The 25056-nt window shown below is 38.1% G+C and overlaps 3 protein-coding genes across 8 annotated transcripts in view; 1 reads left to right on the top strand and 2 right to left on the bottom strand.

Annotated features, from left to right (window-relative positions):
* Positions 1-14838, bottom strand: part of srgap1a (SLIT-ROBO Rho GTPase activating protein 1a) — a 203057-nt gene extending 188219 nt beyond the window's left edge. For all 6 annotated transcript variants that reach the window (XM_055155343.1, XM_020926055.2, XM_055155345.1 and 3 more), the window contains exon 1: positions 14240-14838. In XM_055155343.1, the coding sequence (XP_055011318.1) occupies positions 14240-14303 (64 nt within the window). In that variant the 5' untranslated portion in view covers positions 14304-14838. The remainder of the gene's footprint in view (positions 1-14239) is intronic.
* Positions 14839-16028: 1190 nt separating this feature from the next.
* Positions 16029-23577, bottom strand: rxylt1 (ribitol xylosyltransferase 1). The gene is made up of 6 exons (XM_020926064.2): positions 23370-23577; positions 23087-23278; positions 22168-22270; positions 20669-20983; positions 19596-19766; positions 16029-18133 (listed from the first exon to the last, which is right to left on the bottom strand). The coding sequence occupies exons 1-6, from the start codon at positions 23512-23514 to the stop codon at positions 17731-17733; spliced, it is 1329 nt and encodes a 442-aa protein (XP_020781723.2). The 5' UTR covers positions 23515-23577; the 3' UTR covers positions 16029-17730.
* Positions 23578-23820: 243 nt separating this feature from the next.
* On the top strand, positions 23821-25005 carry LOC110161331 (cytochrome b-c1 complex subunit Rieske, mitochondrial-like). Its single transcript, XM_020926062.2, has 2 exons — positions 23821-24029; positions 24304-25005. The coding sequence occupies exons 1-2, from the start codon at positions 23924-23926 to the stop codon at positions 24909-24911; spliced, it is 714 nt and encodes a 237-aa protein (XP_020781721.1). The 5' UTR covers positions 23821-23923; the 3' UTR covers positions 24912-25005.
* Positions 25006-25056: the final 51 nt, after the last annotated feature.

Below are 25056 nucleotides of genomic sequence, written 5' to 3'. Positions count from 1 at the left end.
TAAGGTACATATCTGTAGCCTATATTTATTTTCAATTTGAAAATTTTGTGTAAACTATCAATAACAAAGTGTTATTTTTTGAGAGAAAAATGCTGAATAAGTGCATTGAGTAACAAAATAAAATCATTTGAATAATCGTGATTTCAGTATTGACCAAAATAATAGTGACGCTGATTTTTTTCCATAATCGAGCAGCCCTATGTCCATTCACTGTATTTATCAACTGAACAACTACTTCATCAAAGCCATGACAGTTTTCACACTGGTCCATCAGTTCGTCATTGGACAAAATTAGTGGACCTGATAACAGGAGATATAGACTAATAATAAAGGCTTACTCAAACATGTGTGAATGAAACAAAACAACTCCAGGTTTGTTTTTGATGAGGTAACAGCATTATAGCATTATGTCTTAAAGTCTAATTTAATTTTGTACAGTATACTATTAGAACTATTAAGAGGCATGAGCTCCAACAAACAAGCAGCAGAATTCACTAAAGTGCATAAAATCTCCTCATTATTGCAAATAAAATGTACAGGTGGTAAATAGACAGATATATTGGTTGTACTTAGTTAACAGCTGATAGCTGAGGTCAATTAAATACAAGCAATGAATTAACCTGCCCAACGACTACAGGTGGAAATTAGCACTGGTGCTACAACCTGGTACAATACACCTCTCCTGTTAAGGTTAATTGTGCACTGTCCCTATCTCATTAAATAAATAAACTAACTACATTAAGTTGTGGTCAATTTGTTGCCCAGGGACGGACAGGGACTAAAAAACAGAACTGGGCTTTTCCCCCACAAATAGGGAGGGAAGCTAAATCATTTAATTTCAAAGTGACTTAGCTTTTTTTGTCTTTAACCTTTTCCCATCCTCCTTTCTCCTTACGTTTTTTGTTCGACATCTTTGACAAGTGTTGAAACTAGGGATGTTACAATAACCAAAATATCATGATATCGTATCGTCAAGTGTCTCACAATAATATCGTGGGCTGTCAGAATAGATCAAATTACAAGTTTCTTCGTTTAAATGCATGGTTTTATAGCAGCAACAGCTTATGAACATCGGAAACTACATATCCCATGATTCATTTCAGCGCAGACAACATGAAGATATATGTTTTTTACTTGAATTCTTGGGATTATGATGGAAATAATTCATACCAAAGTCTTGTCAAGGCATTTTAAAAGAAAAAAAATTGTCTTATCTACAATTATATCAGCCTCTCCAAAATATTGCAATAAATATCATACATATCGTGATAATATCATACCCAGAGATTTGGATATCGTTACACCCCTAGTTGAAACCAACGTAATCCACTTTTGTCGCTTTTGAGTCCTGTGCAATTTAAGCTTGACAAATGGGAAAATAATCGTATTAGCACCCTCTGGACTTTTCAAGATCGCACAGATTGCCAGCCTGCTCCTGCTGCTGCCTAAAAACTATGAGATAGCTGCACAAAACATGACTGCAGCTTTCTTATAGGTTTGTGGTTCAAAAAATGGCACTTTATTCTAAACAAGTGGCACAGGTGTGGTATAGGATTTTGACCCCCCCTATGAAAATCTATATTTTATTAATAAAGAACTTGAATTCTATAGAAAAACTTTGAATATTAATACTATATTTGCAAATTAAAACATATTGACATATTTAAAAGAGTTTTTGAAGGACTCAGATGCGTTTTTTTATGTTGATTATAACTTTTGAATGTTAAAAATTAGAAAGTTGTTTAAACATTTATTTGACTGAAAATGAGATAAGTAGTTATTAATTAGTTAGGTAATCAAAGTGATGTGTAATGATTTGGAATCTTGTTAAAATAGACAGGTGATCAATTGAGTAGTTAAATAAGGGATATGAACAGATTTAATAACACAACATGACTAAATTCAAGGTCGTTATCCTTACAAACCGTTGCCTAAATTGACATTATGATTAAGGATTCCCTGAACATAGAAAACTAAAAACCATAACAATGTAAAATAAAATATAAAAAGTGACAAGATTGCTATGTATATGCAATTTTAACAATTTACGTTGCATTTACACAGAATACCAAGTCGTTATCCATCAAAACATTCCTTAAAATATCTTAAAAGAAAGTGAATATGTAGCAATATATAATAAAAGTAAATGACATGAGAAATAATGATCAGATAAGTAAAGATAAAAGTAAGGGGAGTCAAAATCCTATAGGGGGGGTCACTTTACTCTAGCGGCATCTCACACCGGCATAGGTCATGACAAAAACAAAACAGTAAGGTCAATATAGTAATAATCAGGACAGGCTTATATATATGTATACGTCTGAAGTACACAGAGTGAGACAGGAGCGGTGCTGTAGCTCCCACCTGCTGTTAAGTCACACAGTTGTCACGCGCTCCCTGGTTACACTGACAGACCAAAGCACTGGCTCCTCCCACAGACGGAGGTGAAGTGAGGATACGAGGCTGACGGCTGATTGTCGAGTGATCTGCGCAGGAATAATCGGCAATTAGGTTTGAAAATAAAACGCTAAAGTGGAGCTGTACGAGGCTGTGATGAAAAATAAATTGGGAGAGAATATTCAAGGCGGATGATTAAAAGCGTACTGTGTAACATTACTAATGGAGGGTCCGTTACCTGCTTGTTTCTATAGATACGTCAATGCTCTGTCTAGAATGTTCCTCAGTGTGACATTAAACAGCTCTACCTTAAATTTATTCAATTACAGGTGTTTTTATAGCCAAAAATATCTAGAAAAACAGAGATTCTGACTGTGAGCATCGTCGCCTCTCCACAGATTGACATCTAACTTGGCCTGGTTTGGTCTCCATGGAGATACAAAAGGTTTAAAGCCATACTGTGAAACATTCTAAACACAGCAACACATTCTCCACCAGAAAAGTTACAGAATGCACATTTAAAGATGCACGGTGTTACATTTTTCGTGGAGGGTCCGCCATCTTCTAATCTCCGTGGAAATGTTATTGCTTTGTCTAGAATGTTCCACAGTATGGCATTAAACAGCTCTACCTTAAATTTATTCAATTACAGGTGTTTTTATAGCCAAAAATATCTAGAAAAACAGAGATTCTGACTGTGAGCATGGTCGCCTCTCCACAGATTTGACATCTAACTTGGTCTGGTTTGGTCTCCATGGAGATAGAAAGGTTTAAAGCCATACTGTGAAACATTCTAGACAAAGCAACACCACAAAAGTTACAGAATGCACATTTAAGGATGCACGGTGTTACATTTCTCGTGGAGGGTCCGCCATCTTCTCATCTCCGTGGAAATGTTATTGCTTTGTCTAGAATGTTCCACAGTATGGCATTAAACAGCTCTACCTTAAATTTATTCAATTACAGGTAGTTTTATAGCACAAAAATACCTAGAAAAACAGAGATTCTGACTGTGAGCATGGTCGCCTCTCCACAGATCTGATCTGTAACTTGGCCTGGTTTGGTCTCCATGGAGATACAAAAGGTTTAAAGTCATACTGTGAAATATTCTAGACACCTCCACCAAAAAAGTTACACAATGCACATTTAAAAGGTGTATTGCGTTACATTTCTCGTGGAGGTTCCACCATCTTCTCATCTCCGTGGAAATGTTATTGCTTTGTCTAGAATGTTCCACAGTATGGCATTAAACCTATCAACCACGAGGTAAACAAACATCTTACAGCACTATGCTACATTACAGGTCAGATCTGTGGAAAGTCGTCCCTATTCACAGAAAGAATTACTGTATTTTTGTGCAATAGAAACACCCGTAATGAATAAACACCAGATGTTTAAAGTTATACCACGGAGCATCTAGGCAAAGCAATAACATCTCCATGGGGACAAGCAGATGGCAGACACTCCACTACAAATGTTACGCAGTGCACCTTTAACATCAAAGAATAAAATAAATTAAGTAAATCCAAAAAGATGGTTTAGCTGCGCATGAGCCAGATGTACATGTGTGTGACATCTGGACTGAGGCCGGGTTGATGAGACGGTAACATTTGTATTTTGAAGCAGAAATGGAAAGATGATTTGTAATTACAACCATTCGCCGCCAGCCTTAAAGGTCATATATCCTCCTGAGACCCGGTCCATTCATTTGTGTCCTTTATAGTGGACGGTGAGTTAACCAGTCGATCTTTTAAGTGTTTTGAGATAGACTCTTAATGAGGGGACAAGGTTCCTCTGCCTAAAAAGGGCTGGGGATTATAGGGTCCTATCAGGATACAAAATGAACTCAAAAGGACTTAGTTTGTCTCTTCACTATGATTAGAAAAAAAAAAAAAAGAAAGAAATTAAAACTCTAAAAACTTTAAGGGAGTCATCAGGGAGTCTAAAAACTTTTTGAGGCATCTGTAGAAGCTTGTCAGAGATGTTGGTCATCAGAAAAGTTGTGTTCATTACAGAGGACATGTTATAAAATTATAAGTCAAAATAAAATGAGGTGTTCATTTACCTCCAAATAGAAAGAAAATCACAAAAAATATATATTGCAATACACTTTTTTTCTTCAGGTCCCAGGAGGATATTACGCAAAATTGACTCTTGTGAGCTTTAAGACGTGTTATAATGTCATTTCCTCATCGTAAACATACCTGGAGCTGCGTTTTGTTTCATTCTCATGCATATTTAGGCTGAGTTCTTCTTGCAAACTAAGAAATACACAATGTTTTTAAACTCTATACACCTTCAGTTGAATCATTTGGATAATTTCAGACCTGGAATCGCCAATTTCTCCTGAACTATAAAACTAAAATGAGCTATTAGCTTGAAAACTACAACTACATTTTGAGGTTTGGAGATGTAGACAGACTAATGGTAGATTTAAGGCTATCCAAATATCTCGGTATATTTATTGCGATATTTTGGAGTGGCAAATATAATTCTCGATAGGACACTTTTTTGCTTTTAAAATACCTTGACAAGATTTTGGTGCGAATTATTACTGTCAGATTCTCAAGAATTCAAGTAAAAACATATTTCTTCATGTTGTCTGCACTGAAATGAATCATGGGATATGTAGTTCCCGATGCTTACTCGCTGTTCCTACTAAAAAACAATGCATTTAAGCAAAGGAACTTATAGTTTGATGTATTGTGAGACTTCTGATGATACGATATCGCGATATTTTGGTTACTGTTACATCCCTACAGACTAATAAAACACAGCTCCAGGTCTGTTTGCGATGAGGAAACAACATTATAACATAAATCTGAAAATAGTGTAGCATTGACCCTTTAAAATCGTTGAAAGAACAGGTCAAGTTGTCAGTTTGAGGGTTTTGTTTCAAAGGCGGAGAGCCAGGACCCCTGCGGAGAGCTCCAGGATTCTGCCATCGGAGTCGTGACCCTGAGCTCTGCAGAACGACACTAAACCAACTTTACCCAAGAAGACTCCTGCTCCTCTCCGTTCCGCCAGAGCGCAGAATCTGGCAACGCAACACAAGCTGAACTCACAACTGGCTTTAATGGACTGAAACCAATGAGCTCCATAAAATTCCACTGTCAAACACATTCCTCTTTATTGTTGTTGTTTTTCCAAAAAAGTGGCGGATTCAGCAGCAAGCAGAATTAAACCCCCATGCTGCAGCTTCCTTTTAATTCAGGCTTTTTGTTTCTACGAGAAAATTAACAAAAATGGTGCAAACAATAAAGTTAATTCTGAATGTTTTGGGCAACACTACAGGAAAAGAATAGATCTGATGTGATGGACATTTTTAACGCAGCCGAATCTGATTTGTTTGTCCTTGTGGCTGCTCATTGTTCTAATTGTCGAGCCTGAGTGTGTGTAAGTGTGTGTGTTTGTGTGTGTGCGAGTGTGTGTTTCACAGACTGAGCCTGGAGCTGTTCTGCTGCAGATGTGATTCCACTCGTTATCACTTTAAACTCTCGTGGCTCTCATTTCACTTCTGCACAGAAACACTTTGTAGATGTGATGGGAGCTGTGCGTGATCAGGATGTGGATATTAAACTGAAGTCACGTTGCACTCTATCAAGTCAAGAAAAAAAACTACTAAAAGTAAATTTAAAACAGCCAAAGCGCACGACAACATGGTAAATATATTCACAGCTCATTCCAGAAGTTACCCTGGGCGCTGCCATCATGATTTGGATTGTATTATTTTGTATGGGGCTGCCAATCTTGACAGCAAATATGTTCAATATGGACTCCAAAGCCGTTTTAAAGCCTCCAGAGAATCAGTGCAGTGCGACTTGTTGGTGCACATGAAAACTGAACATTTTACACAATAGAGCTGGGCGGTATCCAAATTTTGATACGTTAAACCTTCTCAGGATTTTACTGCGGTAGAGGGTATTACCACCGCATTACCAAAATGTTTTAGTATGACTTTGGTAAGCTACGAAGATGCAACTCTGTACGCTGCAGGTCATACACTATGCTATATATGCATAAGACCTGCAGATTTATAATCTCTGAACAGTTTCACATGAACCATCTCCAACGCGATACACGCACAGAACAGACTCACCATCAGCAGCACATCCTACGTCACAGGAAGAACACTTATAATCTGCTGAGTCATATCCTTTAGTCTGACACAAACTGAACCGCATCAGCAGAACAAGGAGTGAGCTGTTTTTATCAGCACTTTATAATTTATGCAAGTGAACCATGTGGTTTTAAGTTTCGTTTCTGTAAAGCCAAAATGCTGGAAACAAAAAAAAAAAAAAATATTATTTAAAATTAATATTATTATTTTTTTGGGACCAACTCGCTTGCAGCCGAACTTGTTTTGGTCTCTCTTATGAGCGTCACATGACAACGGAACAAAACTAATCCAACGTCATCTCCCCACGCAGTTAAAAGAAATATTATAGACACTATTAGTTTTAAATCGTGATAGGATTAAATGGAAAATACAAACACGCATTGACCTGTGCTGAGCAAACAAATTTAGGCATCAATAAATTATATTAGGTCCTTATGCGCTGCAGATTTTTTTATGACGGTCATGAAACTGATACTGTTGCTACTTTTTGATACCGCAAGATACAGTAATATCGTATTACCGCCCAACCCTATAACACAAATGAACTGACTTTATGAAATATTTTAGATGCAAAATGTCCCCCCCCCCCCAAAAAAGCATGATTTAGGAGCATTTAGAGACAAAAGTGGGCAAGGCGGAATAAGGTGGATAAAAAACAAAAACAACACAGTGAAAATCCAGTAACAATATGAAACCAAGATGTCACTCTCTCTAACTCGTATAAAATGCTAATGAAAAAAGTTGTTTTTTAGTCCTAATTTGAAGTACTGCAGTGACTGTGCTGTACTGAAGCCTCTTCACACAAACCTCAAGTCGAAGTAAAAAGGACCGAGCACAAAGTTGTGTGTGTATTTAAACAAGGTGGAGAACCTTGGTGTATTTGCAATGCAAAATGACCCAGCACAGTATTTTAGGCAAATGATTCACTCCCATGTGAAGAACACTCTGAAACATCCACAACACATACAGACAGACTGAACCACCTGTGTGAGAACAGCATCGGCCTTAAAGATGCACTGCGTAACTTTTCTGGTAGAGAGTCCACCACCTGTTTGACTCCACATACATGTTTGGACTGAGTATTATTAAGAAGTTGCTGATACGATACATACCTCGATACAGTGCACTTTTGATTCAATACAATATATTTCAAATTGATTCGATAGAGTTTAATAAAAAAAATAAAGGTTAAATCCTGGCTGTGACACTAAAAGTCTTTGTTAAACCACTTCTTGTGCAAAGTTAATATGAAACAAAATTTTTATCGTCAAAACAGTGAAAATGTCAAATGTGTCACATAAACGAGTTTCCTTCCTCTAAACAAGCAACAAAACTGTAGCTCTGTAATAAAATAATTAGTAAAACATACCAAAAAAATACTCTTGCCGATATATCGATACAGCAGCCCATGATATCGATACTGTATCATCACATTAAACAATATGATATATCGATATTTCAATACTGTTGCACACCCCTAGTAGATGTTATTGTTTTTGTTTTGTTTTTTGAGAAAGTTAAATTAAATGTCATACTGCAGAACAATCTCCATGGAGACTAGCATTCCACATCACCAGGCGAAGTTACAGGTCAGATCTGTGGAGAAGTGGGCCTGCTCATGGTCAGAATGCATGTCTTTGTGGTAGTTTTAAGAAATACAAACTCCTATAATTGAATAAATGCAAGATATATTTGTTTAATGCCATACTGTGGAACATCCCAGACAAAATAATAACATTTCAATGAAGAAAAGCATTTAACAGACCCTACACCAAAAAAGTCACACAGTGCACCTTTAATTAACCCCATGAGGAAGCACTGATTAAGCAGCGTCCAATCAGCAGACAAACTCCCAGCATCAGGTTGTTGTTACTGGCCCAGAGGGGTTTGTGTGACAAATGGAAGCAGCTTCGTCATCTCTTGTTCAGCATCCTTGTGTATCATGCTCTATTACAGGCTAAAAGCTCTGAGTCATCGCCACCGGAGAAGAAAGGCTGCCGGACATTCTTTGCAAATGAGGGCTTGTGGTGTTCAGACACATGCAATCTTTTAATTCCCCAAGGAGCACTGCCCTCTCCACAGCGCCCCAACCCCCACGCACCCCCTCCAGACTTTCCCCGGGATTTGAAGCTGGATAGGGAGTATTATAGACGGTGTTCCAGGGTGCTAAGAAATAACAACATAACAATAACAGGAATATTCACACGTCATATCGTCAAAAGTCTCACAATTTATCGAATCTCAAGCCTCGATGCTTAAATTCAAACAGATGGAACTACATAGACCACAGGTGTCAAACATAAGGCCCGGGGGCCAGATCCGGCCCTCCAAGACCTTCAATGTGGCCCTTGGGTGATTTTCTACTAAAATATTGGTAATTTTCTGTGGTGTTTATCACAGCAGCGTCTCCAGCGTCTCTGTACGTGGCTCCTCCCACCAGAGCAGCACAAATGAAGACTTGTCTCTTTCCAAACGCTCTTAAAGGACGATCGTTTTGACTGTTGATCGTGACACCCTCATCAGCAAAATGTCAAAATGAGAAAAGTGGAGCCGAGTGCAGGATTTTCCAAGAAAAATTGACGTATTCCTATTTGCAAACAAGTTCATGTTAAAACATTGTGTTGAAATTGAACTTTTCTTAAAGTTTCAGGTTGTTCATAATATTATTATATTATAATAAGAAAGAGTTCACCAATTAAAAAAGATTTCTGTAATAGGTTTGTGTTTCTCTGCACAAATATTTGAACTTATTGTTATTTTTGGGGGTTTATATGCCATGAGTTTTCTGATCTGGCCCCTTTGGGATCAAAGTAGGTTGGATACGGCCCCCAGACCAAAATGAGTTTGACACCCCTGACATAGACCATGATCGTTTGCTCTGTTTTCAGTTAAATAACTTAATAAGCACTTTTAAATCTAAGGGTGTAACTATATCCAAGTCTAACGATAAGATATTGTTACGGTATGAATCTCACGGTACGTTATTTTTTGCGATATCGGGGGAAAGCTCACGATTAGGGATGTAACAATATCCAAAATCTCCCGGTACGATATTTTATAGGATATACATCTCACGGTACGATATTTATTGCGATATGTTGTAGAGGCTAACAAACAAAACTGCCTTGACAAGAGTTAACCCAAAGACTTAAAAATGCTTAGAACTGTTATTTCTTCTTGTAGTCTACACTGAAATGGAGCAAAGGATCATGGTCTATGTAGTTCCCTCTGTCTTTTTCTGCACCATAACACTTAATTTACGCAAAGACACTTGTAATATAGTATATTGTGATGGTCCACGATATTACTGGGAGAACTTTGGCGATACAATATCATGATATTTAAAATCTTTAGTTGATAAGAGAACCAAAGGCTTGCAAAGGCATTTTTTAAAAAGGAAAAAGTAGTATATTCACTATTTTATTATTTTATTAGCCTCTGCAAAACAATAATTGTAATAAATATCGGACCGTGAGACGCATATTGTTGGTTTTCAGATTCGAGATTTCAGATTCTTGATGACATACTCTAAGATAAGGGGCAGGAGACAGTTTTTCCCAGAGATTACCTTATACTGCACTCTGAAATATCCAAACGGTACATTCATAAATATATAAACTGATCATTTCTATAGCGCTCCTGCACCCACATGTCTAAATCTGACAGGGAAGCAATGCTGGCAGTGGTGGATTAGCGGAAATGAATTGCACAGAGTCAGCATTTGGGAGTTATTTCTTTTTGTCATTAAAGGAAATCGTAGACAATGATTTGGCTTGAAATGAATCAGATTAAACATGAATGACCCTTATCTGGCACGAGCTTAATTTTAAAGACAATAGGCTGCGCAGATTTCGCCTTAATTCTGATATATCTGGACATCTGGATTACTTTTCACCAAAAAAGGTCCTTGTAGATAAAGTAAGACTAAAATGTGGCTGTTCGCTGATGTTTGTTTGTTCCAATCAGGTGCCTCTTGGAAAAAGGATCAAAACTTTGGACACAACAAAATCCAGGTGCTCCAAAAAATTAAGTTGCACAAGGAAAAGTATAGTTAAAAAGACCTTTATTTAAATGGCCAAAATCAACATGTTTTGCCCATGACTGGTCTTCATCAGGGCTTAGTTCACAAAGCGTGGATTTTGTTGTGTCGAAGGTCCTCGTAAATGTTCGAGAAAAAATAAACTTTATTAAAAAACTCTCTACATATAACACTTACTGATACTGACAGATGACTAGACTCAAGAACTCACTGTATTACAACAAAAATCCATGTAGATATTAGTGTTTTTTTCTGAGAATCTTCCACAGTATGGCATTTAATTTAACTATCTCCATGGAATTAAGCATTCTACATTGCCATGCCAAGTTACAGGTCAGATCTCTGGAGAAGTGGGCCCGCTTACAGTAATAACGCATGTGTTTGTGGTAGTTTTGAGAAATAAGAAGTCCTATAATTGAATAAATGCAAGATATACTGGATGAAAAAAAAGAGATCCGAGGCACTTCAGTATGCTTTGCTCTGATTTTATTTCATGTCAAATGCCCAATGCATTTCGACTGGGAACTGGGATCAGGGAACATGATATCGGGGGCATATCGGAGCGTCTCGGATCTCCTTTTTTCATCCAGTAAGTCATTTGTACAGAAGCCGAGAGGGGTCACAACAAACGCAAATGCCGCAACACATTAAAAAGCCACAACACATTAAAAAGCCACAAAGGAAGTGACCGCGGGACTCTATTTTCCGACGGACTGATCAAGCCACAAGTGAAGAAGAAGAACTACAACGTGAAAAGTAAAGGAACGGAGAAGTTGGAAACGTAAGTAAAAGTAATTTATTGTTTTTTCATTATTCGTTGTAGTTCTTCTTCTTCACTTGCCGCTTGATTGGTCCCACGGTCACTTCCGTTGTGGCTTTATAATGTGTTGTGGCATTTGCATTTGTGTTGTGGGGTTTGTATTTGTTGCGGCTTTTGCATTAAAATAGAATCCCGCGGTCATTTCCGTTGTGGCTTTTTTGGTTTGTTGTGGCTTTTTCTTGTGTTGTCGCATTTGTATTTGTTGTGGCATTTGCGTTTGTTGTGACCCCTCTCGGCTTCCGTACATTTGCCCGCTTAGGATCTCCGAAGAGCACCCGATCTCTTATTATTTTACTTCAGCGGTGATCCAGTGAGCGCTCTAATTACCATTTACTTCAAATGCAAGATATAATTGTTTAAAGCCATACTGTGGAACATCTCGGGCAAAGTAGAGACAAGCAGATGATCGACAAGACTCAAGAACTCATTGTAGTACAACAAAAATCTGCATCTGAACAATATGACTCGCCTATAAAATGTTGTGATCACATGAAACGCAGAAAATGTGAAAATATCGAACCGAAAAACTTGGATATTGTTAAATCCCTAGTAGGAATCACTGCTGCTTGGATGTGGGCCAAATCTCCATGGTTATTCTGAAGCCTGGGACTGCTGGCTCTCTGTCTGGGGAAACGACCTGCACAGTCAAGCTTGAAGGAGGAAGACATGACAATTTAGGGAGCCATTACAACTGTGACTGCACGCATCCAAATCATAGTCACAGGGCTACGCTTCCAGTGCGTGCGTGTGTGCGTGGGACCACCGTGACTGCGTGGAACTGAAACAAGACTGACTTAGAATTCATTATGAGACGTGTTTTAATTCTGACAAGCCTTCAAGTACTCTAGAGTAAAGTGACCAGACCAGACATGATTATTTCCAAGGGACAGTCCCAGCTTTGAGCCCTGTGTCCCCTGTCCCAGCAGATTTACCCCAAACCACCGATTTGTCCAAGTTTTACACAAGAATTGTCCCAGGTGTCCCTATTTTGGACCGATTTTATACTCATAGACAGTAAAAAGAGGCAAAAATTGGCATTTATTTCTGGTAAAATACACAAAAGTCCAAGTTTTGAGCCCTGTGTCCCCTGTCCCAGTAGATTTATCCAAAACCACTGATTTGTCCAAGTTTTGTACAAGAAATGCCCCAAGTGTCCCAATTTTAGACACATTTAATACTTGCTAACAGTAAAAAGAGGCATATATTGACATTTGTTTTGGTAAAATACAGAAAATCTGCTTAAAATTGACCAAAACACAAAGAAAATTTGACTATACTGCCTCATATTAGTAGTGAATTGTCCCAGTTTTACTCAAGAATTGTTCCAGGTGTCCCCATTTTGGACATATTTAATACTTGCCTGCAGTAAAAAGAGGCATGAACTGACATTTGTTTTGGTAAAATACACAAAAGTCCCAGTTTTGAGCCCTGCATGTCCTGCCCCAGCAGATTTATGCAAAACCAGTGATTTGTCCAAGTTTTACATATGAAATGTCCAAGGTGTCCCTATTTTGGACACATTTAATACTTGCCTACATTAAAAAAGAGACATATATTGACTTTTGTTTTGGTAAAATACAGAAAATCTGCTTAAAAATGACCAAAACACACAAAAATTGTGACTATACTGCCTCATATTAGTCGTGAATTGTCCTAGTTTTATACAAAAAATGTCCCAGGTGTCCCCATTTTGGACCGATTTAATACTCCCCGACAGTAAAAAGAGGCATAAATTGAAATTTGTTTTGGCAAAATACAGAAAGGTCCCAGTGTTGAGCCCTATGTCCCCTGTCCCAACAGATTTGTCAAAACCAGTGATTTGTCCCAGTTTTATACAAGAAATGTCCCATGTGTCCCTATTTTGGAGACATTTTCATACTTGCTTACAGTAAAGAGAGGCATAAATTGACACTTGCTTTGGTAAAACACAGAAAAGCTGCTTAAAATTGACCAAAACACAAAGAAAATGTGACTATACTGCTTCATATTAGTCGTGAATTGTCCCAGTTTTATACAAGAAATGTCCCAAGTTTCCCTATTTTGGACAAATATAATACTTGGCAACAGTAAAAAGAGGCATAAATTGACATTTGCTTTGATAAAACACAGAAAATCTGCTTAAAAATGACCAAAACACAAAGAAAATGAGACTATACTGACTCATGTTTAGTCATGAATGTGCAGAGTGCAGAACAATTCGCCTTAATTACGCACTCGTTTCACAATTTTATTATCACCAACCACCACAAAACCAAGAATGCCCCAGTTTGTGGTTTGGAAATTCTGGTCTCTCAACTCAGGAGCTGTTTTACTTTCTGCAAAGGTGCGCTGTCTGAACCTGCGCATTTTCTTAAATAAACCGCAAAGTAATGCCGTGGGAAACGCGGTATCAAAGTATTGCATCAACCTGTAACTCCATCGTGGCACAGTTGGCACTAAAAAGGGTAAAACTATCCGTGACAATCTGTTTAAACGATGAGAAATCAATAGTCAATAGAGATCTAAAGCGAATATCTCCTGACTTTTCCCCGATTGTTGTCTTGTAGGTTACAGGTTTATAAAAAGGTATGAACTAAAATGGACAAACACGTTTCACTGATGCTAATTGAAGCTCATTTTACCTCCTGACATAAACGTGGCAATGGGAAAGCGTAAGATTTTCCTTGACAAACGTGAATGTTGTTGCTTCGTGCTTGGTTTGCTGAGCGTAAATCTGCGGGTGGTAGTTTTTTTACTGCATTTGTTCGTGTGAACCCTGCATGCGTCCCCGCTATGACTCATGCAGGTAGCAAGGATGCACTATCTTGTTCCCAATTAGCCATTTACAAGCAAATCCCGAGCAGTTTACACAAGAATCTCTTACCTTTCACTTGACTTTCATAGTCCGCGATAATCTCCTTATCCTTTTTGAACCTCGGCGTGGACATTTTCCCTGCGCGTCGGGATGTTGCTTGCTGAAAACTTGCAAAAACTGTTTGTCAACAAGCGGCTTCCTACAGCAGCAGTCGCATCCCACTGAGCAGCCGGAGAAAAACGCCAGCAAAAAAATTAAGGCGAGTCAAATGAGCAGTCAGCAGCACTTTTAAAAACGAGCTTCTGGCAGGCCACGGGAGCGTTTAGTCCTTCATTGTCCTCTCTGCTTCGCCGGATCCGTGTTCCAACAGGGCGAATGAGCGGAGGGAGCAGCCTGTCCGAGCGCTGCAAGCGAGCACCGACCAGGACAAGAACACTATCCCAAGTTTGGGGGTCTCCGGCGCGGCGCGGGGAGCTGTGCAAGAGCTGCGAAGGGGAAGCGAAGGCTCAGTTCCAAGAAGACTCGGGTTGGCGTCGTTTCCAGTTTGGGACGCGCACTTCCCCCCGGTTCCTCTCCCTCGACGGTTTCTCCCCAACTCTCCAGCGGCAGCAGCAGGCGGCAGAGGCAGACAGGGCAGGCCGACTGCAGCAGAGCAGCTGGAGCACAGCCTGAGAGGAAGGACAGGGAGGGATCTGATTCCTTCACACAACACACACACAACACGAGCGCACACACAGCACGCATACACACACATATAGGTGCTGGAGAGGGACACACAAGCAACTTTTTTAGATTTTAAGAGTAGTATGACCACATTTTCAATATCAAAAACTCTGACATCTTCAGTTTGGAGTGCTTAAACGCGTGCGTAATTAAGAAAAACTGTTATGCACTCCATTCACGACTAACATGTTTTTGAGTTTTGGCCATTTTTAAGCAGCTTTTTTTGCATTTTACCTGAACAAATTCCAATTTAAGCCTCTCTTTACTGTTGGCAGGGTTCAAATTGGTCAAAAATAGGGACACCTGGGACATTTCTTGTATAAAACTTGGACAAATCAATGGTTTTGGATAAATCTAGGCTCAAAAATGGGACTGTACCTGGTAAAAGGGACGTCTGGTCACCCTATAAAGAGACTAAAATCAATTAAATATGTGCAAAGTATTAATAGTAGTAGTTTATGACCTCTTGATTTTTTATTACTTATTTTTTTGTTTTATTTTAACTTGTACATATACATTTTATATAATTATGCCTTATTTGACACCTGTCTCTTGCTATTTTTTTGCTACTTATTTAGAATTTATTATTACCATTTATATTTTTATTTTGTTATTGTATTATATTGTTATGTGTGAGCTACCATGTCCAAATAATTTCCCTTGTGGATCAATAAAGCTTGTCTAAGTCTAAGTAGGTCTATCTCTGAAGCACATTCTAATTTTTTGTTTTCAGATAATCAAATCTAAATATTTAAATCAGATATTTAATGTACCTCATTCATTAAACAGTAATGAAAGGTTTTAAAGTTAAAATTTCACTGATGTAAATTAGTAATGAAACGGAGTGAAACTTGTCATTTACGTTCATGTGTTTGCAGCGCCATCTACTGGAATACACGCACTTTTTTTTTTCCTTTTTTGTTTTTTACCATATTTTATTTTCATTGCACCTCTTAAAACACCCATGCACCAAAGCACAAAAATAAATACGTTTAAATATATTTGAAATGTAATTACCAAAAAGGCAACATGTCACATCACCGACATTCACTTAGTCTTACGCTTTTCACCAAAAACATCATCACAACACTCTGGTTTAAACCTCTTTAACATGAAACACATTTGAAACCACAGATGTAGATCTGGTTGTATTATACCTGAAAAGGGAGAAACACCTCACCAAGTTTTACACTCAGAGGATCCAGTACACTTTTTCATATCCAACTTGGTTTAGAAAAATACCAAAATACAGAACATTGAAAGTTTTCTGACATACTAAAATAAGCCCAGACTCCAGTGGTTATAATAAATGTAGAATATGTAAATGGTTCTTTATGGCATGAAACCACAAATATATAACACATAAATAATGTTTTTTAAACGCAGAGCCACAATAATTCTCTAATGTACAATACCAAAAAAGTCAAAAGTTTGGACTCACCTTCTCATCTTTGATAAAGTGGCTAATTTGAGGATTTTTTTTTTTTAAACTTTGTATTTCTTTGCTACATCATTACCTACATTTGATGTTTTTTGTTTGTATATAAAATGTCAAAAGTAGTAAACATAGAAAATAGGGGTGTAACGATATCCAAGTCTCACGATACGATATTGTCAAGGTATGAACCTCATTGTACAATAAATAAATAACAAAATAAGAACAAAATCCAAATCTCTCGGTACGATATTTTCACAATATACATCTCATGGTACGATATTTATTGTGATATTTTGTGGAGACTATGAACAAAACTGTTAATATTCTACTTTTTCCTCTTAAAATGCCTTGACAAAACATAATCCAAAGAACTAAGACTTAACAGTGCTTAGAACTGTTATTTCTTCTTATAATCTACACTGAAATGAAGCAAAAGATCATGGTCTATGTCAGACATGTCAAACTCAGGCCCGGGGGCCAAATTTGGCCGGCGATATAATTATATTTGGCTAGCGAGATCATATCAAATATGTATTAGAGCTGCCCGCCAGCTACAGATAGACTACAAAGACATTACTTATTTAAAATGTTTGACACCCTTGGTCTTTGTAGTTCCCTCTGTCTTTGCTGCTATTGTTGCACCATAACTCTTCATTTAAGCAAACAGACTTGTAATTTAATATATTGTGATGGTCCATGATATTATTGTGGGAACTTTGACGATACAATATCACGGTTACTCTTATTATACGGTTACTGTTACATCCCTAATAGAAAATAAACACTGAATGAGAAGGCGAGTCCAAACTTTTGACTGGTGGTGCATGTAATTGATCATTTCTTTATCATTGAACTATGCTGCAGTTAATTAATCAGAATAATGCAAAGGCAGTTTAACTTAACATTCCACCACTGTAAACAGTACACTCTATAAAACATCTGCTAAACAACTGATTAAGTCCAGAAACTAAGGCCAAATATCACCTTTACAACATAAAACTGTAATTTCATAAAAAATACATCACACTACTAAGACCAAAAAAATAGTCACAGATCTCCACTTAGCACAGATTAAAAGTACATCGTGTAACTTTTTGGTTGGGGGTCTGTCACCTCCTTGTTTCTGTGGAGATGTGATTGATCTGCCTGCAAAGTTCCACAGTATGGCATTAAACAGCTCTATCTTACATTAAAAAAACAACAACAAAAAAACAAAAAACTAGAAAAACAGGCATTCTGACTGATCTGACCTGTAACTTGGTCTGGTTTGGTCTCCACGAAGATAGAAAGGTTTAATGCCATACTGTGAAACATTCCAGACAAACCAACAGACCCTCCACCAAGAAAACTTACAGAAATCACCTTTAAGACTCTATAATAATACTGAAAACTAAAGACGTCAGGCGTTTTTAAAGAAAGTGTCCTCTATGACCTCCGTGAACCTTTCTTTCATCTGCTGACGAAAGCTGGCGTACCACTCCAGCAGCCTCCTCCTGCGATCCACCTTCTGCTCCTGACTCATCCCTCTCTCCCGTTCCAAGATGGCGGGCAGCTCCTTCCAGTCGCTGATGAATATAAATGGAGCCCCGGCAGCTTTGAGGAGACGCAGGGGAGAGGTGGACCCGGCCGCACATGTCCCTGGGGTCTGGACGTCTTCTACCACTGGCACCGAGCCGTAAGAGCAGGCCTCGTAGATACGGTAGCACTCAGTATTGAATCCTACCGGGCAGAGGGTGAGCTCACTTTGGGCAAGCGCCGTCTGGTACCGCCGCAGACTGTCTGAAGTTTCCTGAGGGAGCCACCTGATGTATACAAAAAACAAAAACAAACATTTAAAAAGGTCCTATATTACGCAAAATGTACTCTTGTGAGCTTTAAGCCATGTTATAATGTTGTTATCTCATCAAAAACAGACGTGGAGTTGTGTTTTGTTTCATTTTCTTTTTAAGTCTCATCTTAAGACACACTTTTATTTATTTATTATTTGGCTTTTAATACCATGTGAGTTGTGTGGTCCTCTGTGTCTTTCATTATTTTATTTTATTTCTTTTTTATTATTATTATTTAATTATTATTTTAATTATTAAATTCTATTAAATTATTTTTTATTAGTTTATTTTATTTTACTTTGTTTATTTAATTGTTTTATTTAGTTTTTTTATTAATACTTTTTTTGCATTTATTTATTTAGTACTGCTCTTATGTATTGATTTTATTATTATTGTTTTATTTATTGATTCTATTAATTTCCTCATGGTTGGAACATAGTTTTGCTGTTTGTTTGTTTTTTTGTTTTTTTTTTAAGTAAAATGTTTTATACTGCTATGTAAAGCACTTTGGAAACTGTATTGTTTATAAAATGTGCTATACAAATAAAGTTGGATTGGATTGGATTTTTTTGACTAACCCTTTATTATTAGTCTGTCTACATTACCAAAACTCAGAATGCTCTGTTCCAACTTGTGATGTCATGAAGTGGCAGTTGTCAACTTAACAGCTCCTTTAGTTCAGTAAAGATTGGCAGTCCCAGTGCTGAAATTATCCAAATGATTCTAGTGAAGGTGTATGGGGTTTAAAAACATAGTGGAGTGTTTTCTGTTTGAGAAGAACTCAGCCTAAATATGCAGGGTTTGTGTGTTAAACATGTGTGAATAAAACAAAACACAACTCCAGGTCTGTTTGAGATGAGAAAATGACATTATAACATAAATCAGAAAACAGTGAATATACAGTACCAGTCAAACGTTTTAGAACACGCTAATTTTTCCAGTTATTTATTGCAGTTCAAGTCGTGCGAGTCCAATTAAGAGCTTGAAATGGTACAAAGGTAAGAACTGAACAGACAGAGGTAAAAAAGATAAAAGATACAAAACACAAGTCCAAGCTGGTAAAGCTTGAAAACCTGGAGTGTCCAGCACAGTCTCCAGACTTAAACCCCATCGAGCTGGATTGGGGTGAACTGGACAGAAGAGTGAAGCAACCTACAAGTGCCACACATTTATGGAAACTTCTGCAACAGACTTGGGAAGAACTTTAAGAAGAATATTTGATTTCTATTGTAAAAAGAACGAGCTACGAGTGTGTTCAGCTGTTATATCTGCCAAAGGTGGACACTTTCATGAATCAAAAGTTTAGAATACATTTTGGTCAACAGTAAACCATAAAAAACTAGAAAAAGCACGGTGTTCTAAAACTTTTGACCGGTAGTGTAGATCCTTTCACTTCACACAGACGAGCATTTAGAGATAATTAAAAACAACTTACTTTTCACGGGCAGAGGTAATGCATTCTTTGTCCAAGCCAGACTCAGACAGAACCTGCAGAAGGGTTTCTCTGGAGGAATTTTTGTAAACAGTTCCTAAGAAATTGCAGCTGTACGGTCTGTTTGAAGTGATCAGCTGGGCGTTCGGTCTAACCAAAGGAAATTGCCTGTATCTAGAAAAAGAAAACTTTAATTACATATTGCATTGTGTTTTAGAATGCATTACTGTAAGTTGTACTTAAATAAAAATTGTAGGTATCTTTACTTAAGTACAATTTAAATGGAATGGAATTAAATGGAAACTTTTTACTTTTACTTCACTACATTTTTGAACAGGACTGAAAAGTAAAAGTATTTTTTATTATTCTCTGAGACCTGCTGAAAAGGCGGAGGGTTTATTTTTAACACGTTCACAATCTGAGCAAAAAAAATATACAAATCAGCTAGGAAAACAGCTAGGAAAACCAGCTACAAAGGGGAAAAAATTATTCAATTCAACTGTTTCTATTGAACAATATTCAGAAAAAATGTCTATTAAAAATCAGATACATTTAAAGCCTTATCTGACCTAAAAAATCCGTGTGAAATACTTTTACTCTTTAATAACATTCAAGTGCACTATGTAACTTCTAAGATAGAGGGTCCACTACCTGTTTGTCTCCATGGAGATTTTTTGCCTGGAGTGTTCCACAGTAAGGGCATTAAACATACCTCCCTTGCATTTGTTCAATTTCAGCTGTTTTTATAGTTCAAAAAAACTTTAAAAAACATAAACTCTTACCATGTGCAGGCTTGCTTCTCCATAGATCTGACCATTAACCTGTCTCCATTGTGATTACCAAGTTTATTTCCATACTGTGGAATAACCAAGACAAAACAGTAATACCTCCATGGAGACAAGCAGGTGGCAGACCCTCCGCCAAAAAAGTTACAAAGTGCACCTTTAAAACAGGTACTTTAATATTTTGACTTTCATGTGATAATTTTACTTGAGTATTTTTTTATCTGTACTTCTACTTAAGTAACACAACTGAGTACTTCTTCCACCACTGAGTCCTGCTTAAATGTGACCTACGTTGCAACACCAAGGGGCCACTGGAAGACGTCCTTGTCGTTCACCCAGGGGCTGTCATACACCACAAACAGGAGATCGATGAAGCCTCCATTTCTCTTCAAATACGGGGCTATCCAGTCATTGTTGCACTGCTCGTTCCCCAGCAGGACCACAGCTGCATGAGACACAGTGCGGGAGTGGACCAGAGCCTGGACGTGCTCTAACCACCGTGTGGAGTACGAGACTTTTTGTTGTTCACGGCCGTTCAGAACCAAAACCACGCTGTTCATATCCAACGGGACGTGACCCTGGACTACAGCAGGTCCAGTGTAGAAACTAGAGGAGAAAAAACATCACAAGAAGTAAATTATTAAAGGTGTAACTTTTTAGTTGATGGTCCATCACCTGCTTGTTTCAATGAATATGTCAGTACTCTGTCTGGAATGTTCCACAGTATGACATTAAACAGCTCGACTTCACATGTATTCAATTACAGGTGGTTTTATAGCTCAAAATACCTAGAAAAACAGGCATTCTGACTGTGAGCGGGGTCGCCTCTCCACAAGCATTTGACAGACCAAAAAACGTACACAATGAACCTTTAAGCAATTTCATAAGCAATATTTCAGTGCTCTACAGCAGAAGAAAAATTCTGTCAACTGGACAAAACTTGTTTGAGTGGAGACGTTTCACAGCTCATCAATGCTACTTCTTCAGTTCTGATCAAATTCTCGGTAGACACTGCCTTATATTTGCCTGAAGTGAGGAGCCAACTACACTGAAACTAACAAACATACTGTATTTTGTCAGAAAGGCAGATATAAGTGTCCAGTGTGCACCGACAATTTGACCAGGGCTGCATCTCAGTTCTCTTTCCTCGCTTCCTTCTTCTTGATTCCTCTCCTCGATCCTCCATTTTTCAGCTGTCAATCAAATGTGTCATATTAAGTGCTGTCCCAACGAAAACCATGAAAGGAAGGAGTAAACCTGAGGAAGGCTTCAGGAGCAGCTACCATAAAATAATCAAACTTCATTGGTCTCACTGAAGAGTTTATATCCTCTCTCCTTCTTGTGTCCCTTCTGTGGGTGGGATTTCCTCACCCATTTCCTGCAGAATCGAGAAGGAAGCGAGGAAAAGAGAAATCCTCTTGTATATAACAGTGTTTAATGTATTTATAATACGATATTTGCTTTTTACTTGCTGTACATACATTTATATAATTTATGTCTTACTGTATTGATACCATTCTCTTACTATTTTTCTTGCTACTTATTTAGAAGTTTATTACATTTTTTTTTTTATATTACAGTGTAAAAGATTCTGTGTTATTGTAATGTAATATGATGTGTGAGCTACTGTGTCCAAGTCATTTCCTTTGTGGATCAATAAAGTCTAATTGAGTTGAGGCCCAGAACTTGGAAAAGCTGTGTAACATCTCCTCTGAAACAACTTTTGTCCAGTTGACAAAATTGAATTTTTCTTTCGGATTACACATACATTTCATTGCTCTATTTCTTACCTGTAATCCACTTTTCCACACTGCAGTTCCCCTTCTCTCCATTGAGCTATTTTGTCTGTAGGGTTGAGCGGTCCTTCTAAAATATGCTCCCAAAGGTAAAGTCCTACAGGCAGATCACACATAATATATTAACAACCACATTATTAGTAAGTTATATGATAGCATTAGCTAATAAAATATACTGTATTATTAGCTAATAAATATAAAATACACAGTGTTGGCAAGGTTACTAAAATGTATGCCCCTACAGATTACAGATTACATACACCAAAATGTAGTTTGTAACGGAATCCATTAAATTTCTTAAAGTGAGTAACATAATCTGAATACTTTGGATTACTTGATTTGCTGTAGAGAAGCAAAGATGAGGAAATCTTCACATAAGAAGTTTTGTCTGATAAAAGACAATAAAAAAGCCCAGCCTTTACTCAACTAAATCAAAAATATTATTGATAGAAAAGGAGAAAACACGTCCACGCAGCATGATTTAGTCCTGTTTTTTAGTCCTGGTTTAGACCTGGTTTTAGTCCTGGTTTAGTCCTGATTTAGACCTGGTTTTAGTCCTGGTTTTAGCCCCGGTTTAGACCTGGTTTAATCCTGGCTTAGACCTGTTTTAAGATCTGGTTTAGTCCTGGTTTAGACCTGGTTTTAGTCCTGGTTTAGCCCAAAATGTGAAAACAGGAAAATCCTGCTGTGTAATCCATTTATTTCAACAAAGTAACTGTAATCCAATTACTACTCACTGAAACAGTAACTGTAACTGAATACAGTTACTCATAATTTGTACTCTGATTACGTAACTCCGGTACATGTAATCTGTTACTCCCCAACACTGAAAATACAATTATGTCCTCTCAATTCAGATGCACATCACTGCTAAATAAAATGATACTGACTGATTCATATTAAAATCACGCACCTATAGCAGCTTTCCCCCAGATTTGCACCTTGTGTCTCTTAGGTTTATTTTTGTTGATCTTGTTTTTGTCCAGATATTGTTTGAAGGCCTCTCTCTTTTTGTTCAGAGCTGAGTTGTAGTCCACCTGTTCATTCTCCCACGGATTCCACTCATCCGCAATGACCGGGGCCGCTCCCCCATCTCTAACGCCATCTGTACGAATATTAACATTTTACATATTATATTATATCACATCATACATAATAATAAAAATGTTTCTGAGATAAATATAATAACAAAATACCGAGCGGTGCGTTGTCTTTGTTTACCACTCGGTGAACACGGGATATTGCTTTGGTACTAAAGAACACGTTGTATGCAGCATAAAGTGAAAATGCTACATAAGCAAAAATGATAAGAAGAAAAAGTTTTCTTTTTGGTATTTTCATGTTGTTTTATATTTAAATCTCAGGTTACCATTTTGCAGCTCGCCTTCATTTCTGTCATAAGGACCCTTGTTTACATCACGTGGAGCCGCAGACTTAAAGCTGCCCGTAAATATGCCTGTAAGAAAATTACACAATAAAATACGTATTTGGGTTTCACGCGTGTCACATGACGAGCTGGACTCTGTGATATGTGTATGTCTGTTTATAGTGGAGTATTCTTTATCATTCTGGACAGTGACCCGGAGACTGGTGCTGTTCTGTTTGGAAAATACGAGCAGGACATTTTTGTAGAGCCCCGGACAAAGAGGAGGAGCCGCTTCCGCTCACAGCGCTGAAACACTCCGCACGGTCTGAGCACGCAAGGTCGTGTCCCCTTTAGTGGGGTTTTGTACATCTTATTTGGGCAAAAATGTTGTCCAGAGCCGCTCGTTACGGGTCGCTTCCTCCGCACACGCAGGCAGTAAAAAATGGTCTTAAAAAGTTGACATTTGGAGCAAAGGACGCGGGTCTGGCGGGTAAGGACGTGTTATTGTGCTAACAGCTAAATGCTAACGCTGAGAGAAGCCTGAGTTTAACTCTGGGATCTTTAAAAACACTTCATGAGATAACTTCATTAACGCTTCCTATTAAGATCAATTTATAAAGTCCGCTTTAAAGTCTTCTAAGACACATTTTAATGCATCTGTTTTAATCACAGCTGTGCTAATGATTGAATCCGCGACTATTGATTATTTTATCTACACAGAATGTAAGTGTCAACTCTCAAATCTTTGCATAAATGGTTCACAGGTGTAGGAATCCGGCTGGCCCACACAGACCTCAAGATCCCTGATTTCTCAGACTACCGTCGGCCTGATGTTCAAGATCCAAGCAAGCCGTCCCAGGGCAGCAGTGAATCTAGAAGAACCTTCTCTTACGTCCTCACCGGAGCCACCACTGTGGTCGGTCTGTATTCTGCCAAAACCGTGGTCTCCCAGTTTGTGTCGTCTATGAGCGCTTCAGCTGATGTTTTGGCCTTGTCTAAAATTGAGATCAAGTTGACCGACATCCCTGAGGGTAAAAACATGACCTTCAAATGGAGAGGGAAGCCTCTGTTTGTTCGTCACAGAACAGATAAGGAGATCGCTGCAGAAGCTGCTGTAAACCTGGCAGAGCTGCGTGACCCTGAGCATGACAAGGACCGAGCCTCAAACCCTCGGTGGGTGATTGTTCTTGGCGTGTGCACCCACTTGGGCTGTGTGCCCATCGCCAACGCCGGAGACTTTGGAGGGTACTACTGTCCGTGCCATGGCTCTCATTACGACGCGTCTGGAAGAATCCGAAAAGGACCTGCTCCTCTTAATCTTGAGGTTCCTTACTATGAATACCCTGATGATGACACTGTGGTTGTGGGATAATCTATTTTTACCCCTCTTCTTAAACGTAGGTTTTTAAGTAACTGAAAGGCTGGGTGAGCGTTTAAATGTATCATTAAAGAGCTATTTCAAACCATTTTGGCTACTTTCTTCTACATTTTTTCTCATCTTGTGATTTCTCTGCATT

This window comes from Boleophthalmus pectinirostris, unplaced genomic scaffold, assembly GCF_026225935.1.
Source record: "Boleophthalmus pectinirostris isolate CB_2022bp ecotype Guang Dong unplaced genomic scaffold, ASM2622593v1 HiC_scaffold_2, whole genome shotgun sequence".
Lineage (NCBI taxonomy): Eukaryota > Metazoa > Chordata > Actinopteri > Gobiiformes > Gobiidae > Boleophthalmus > Boleophthalmus pectinirostris.
The sequence above is the reverse complement of the archived record's forward strand: the minus strand, read 5'-3'. Positions and strand labels throughout refer to the sequence as shown.

What these genes read in the sequence shown, in the direction of transcription:
- rxylt1 (XM_020926064.2), bottom strand. Translation starts at nt 23,514, where the DNA reads ATGAAAATACCAAAAAGAAAACTTTTTCTTCTTATCATTTTTGCTTAT. An exon ending in CTGGGGGAAAGCTGCTATAG is followed by an intron (nt 22,271 to 23,086) that starts GTGCGTGATTTT and finishes ATCTGCCTGTAG; the next exon opens with GACTTTACCTTTGGGAGCAT. An exon ending in ATTACCTCTGCCCGTGAAAA is followed by an intron (nt 18,134 to 19,595) that starts GTAAGTTGTTTT and finishes TGTATACATCAG; the next exon opens with GTGGCTCCCTCAGGAAACTT.
- LOC110161331 (XM_020926062.2), top strand. Translation starts at nt 23,924, where the DNA reads ATGTTGTCCAGAGCCGCTCGTTACGGGTCGCTTCCTCCGCACACGCAG. An exon ending in AAAGGACGCGGGTCTGGCGG is followed by an intron (nt 24,030 to 24,303) that starts GTAAGGACGTGT and finishes AATGGTTCACAG; the next exon opens with GTGTAGGAATCCGGCTGGCC.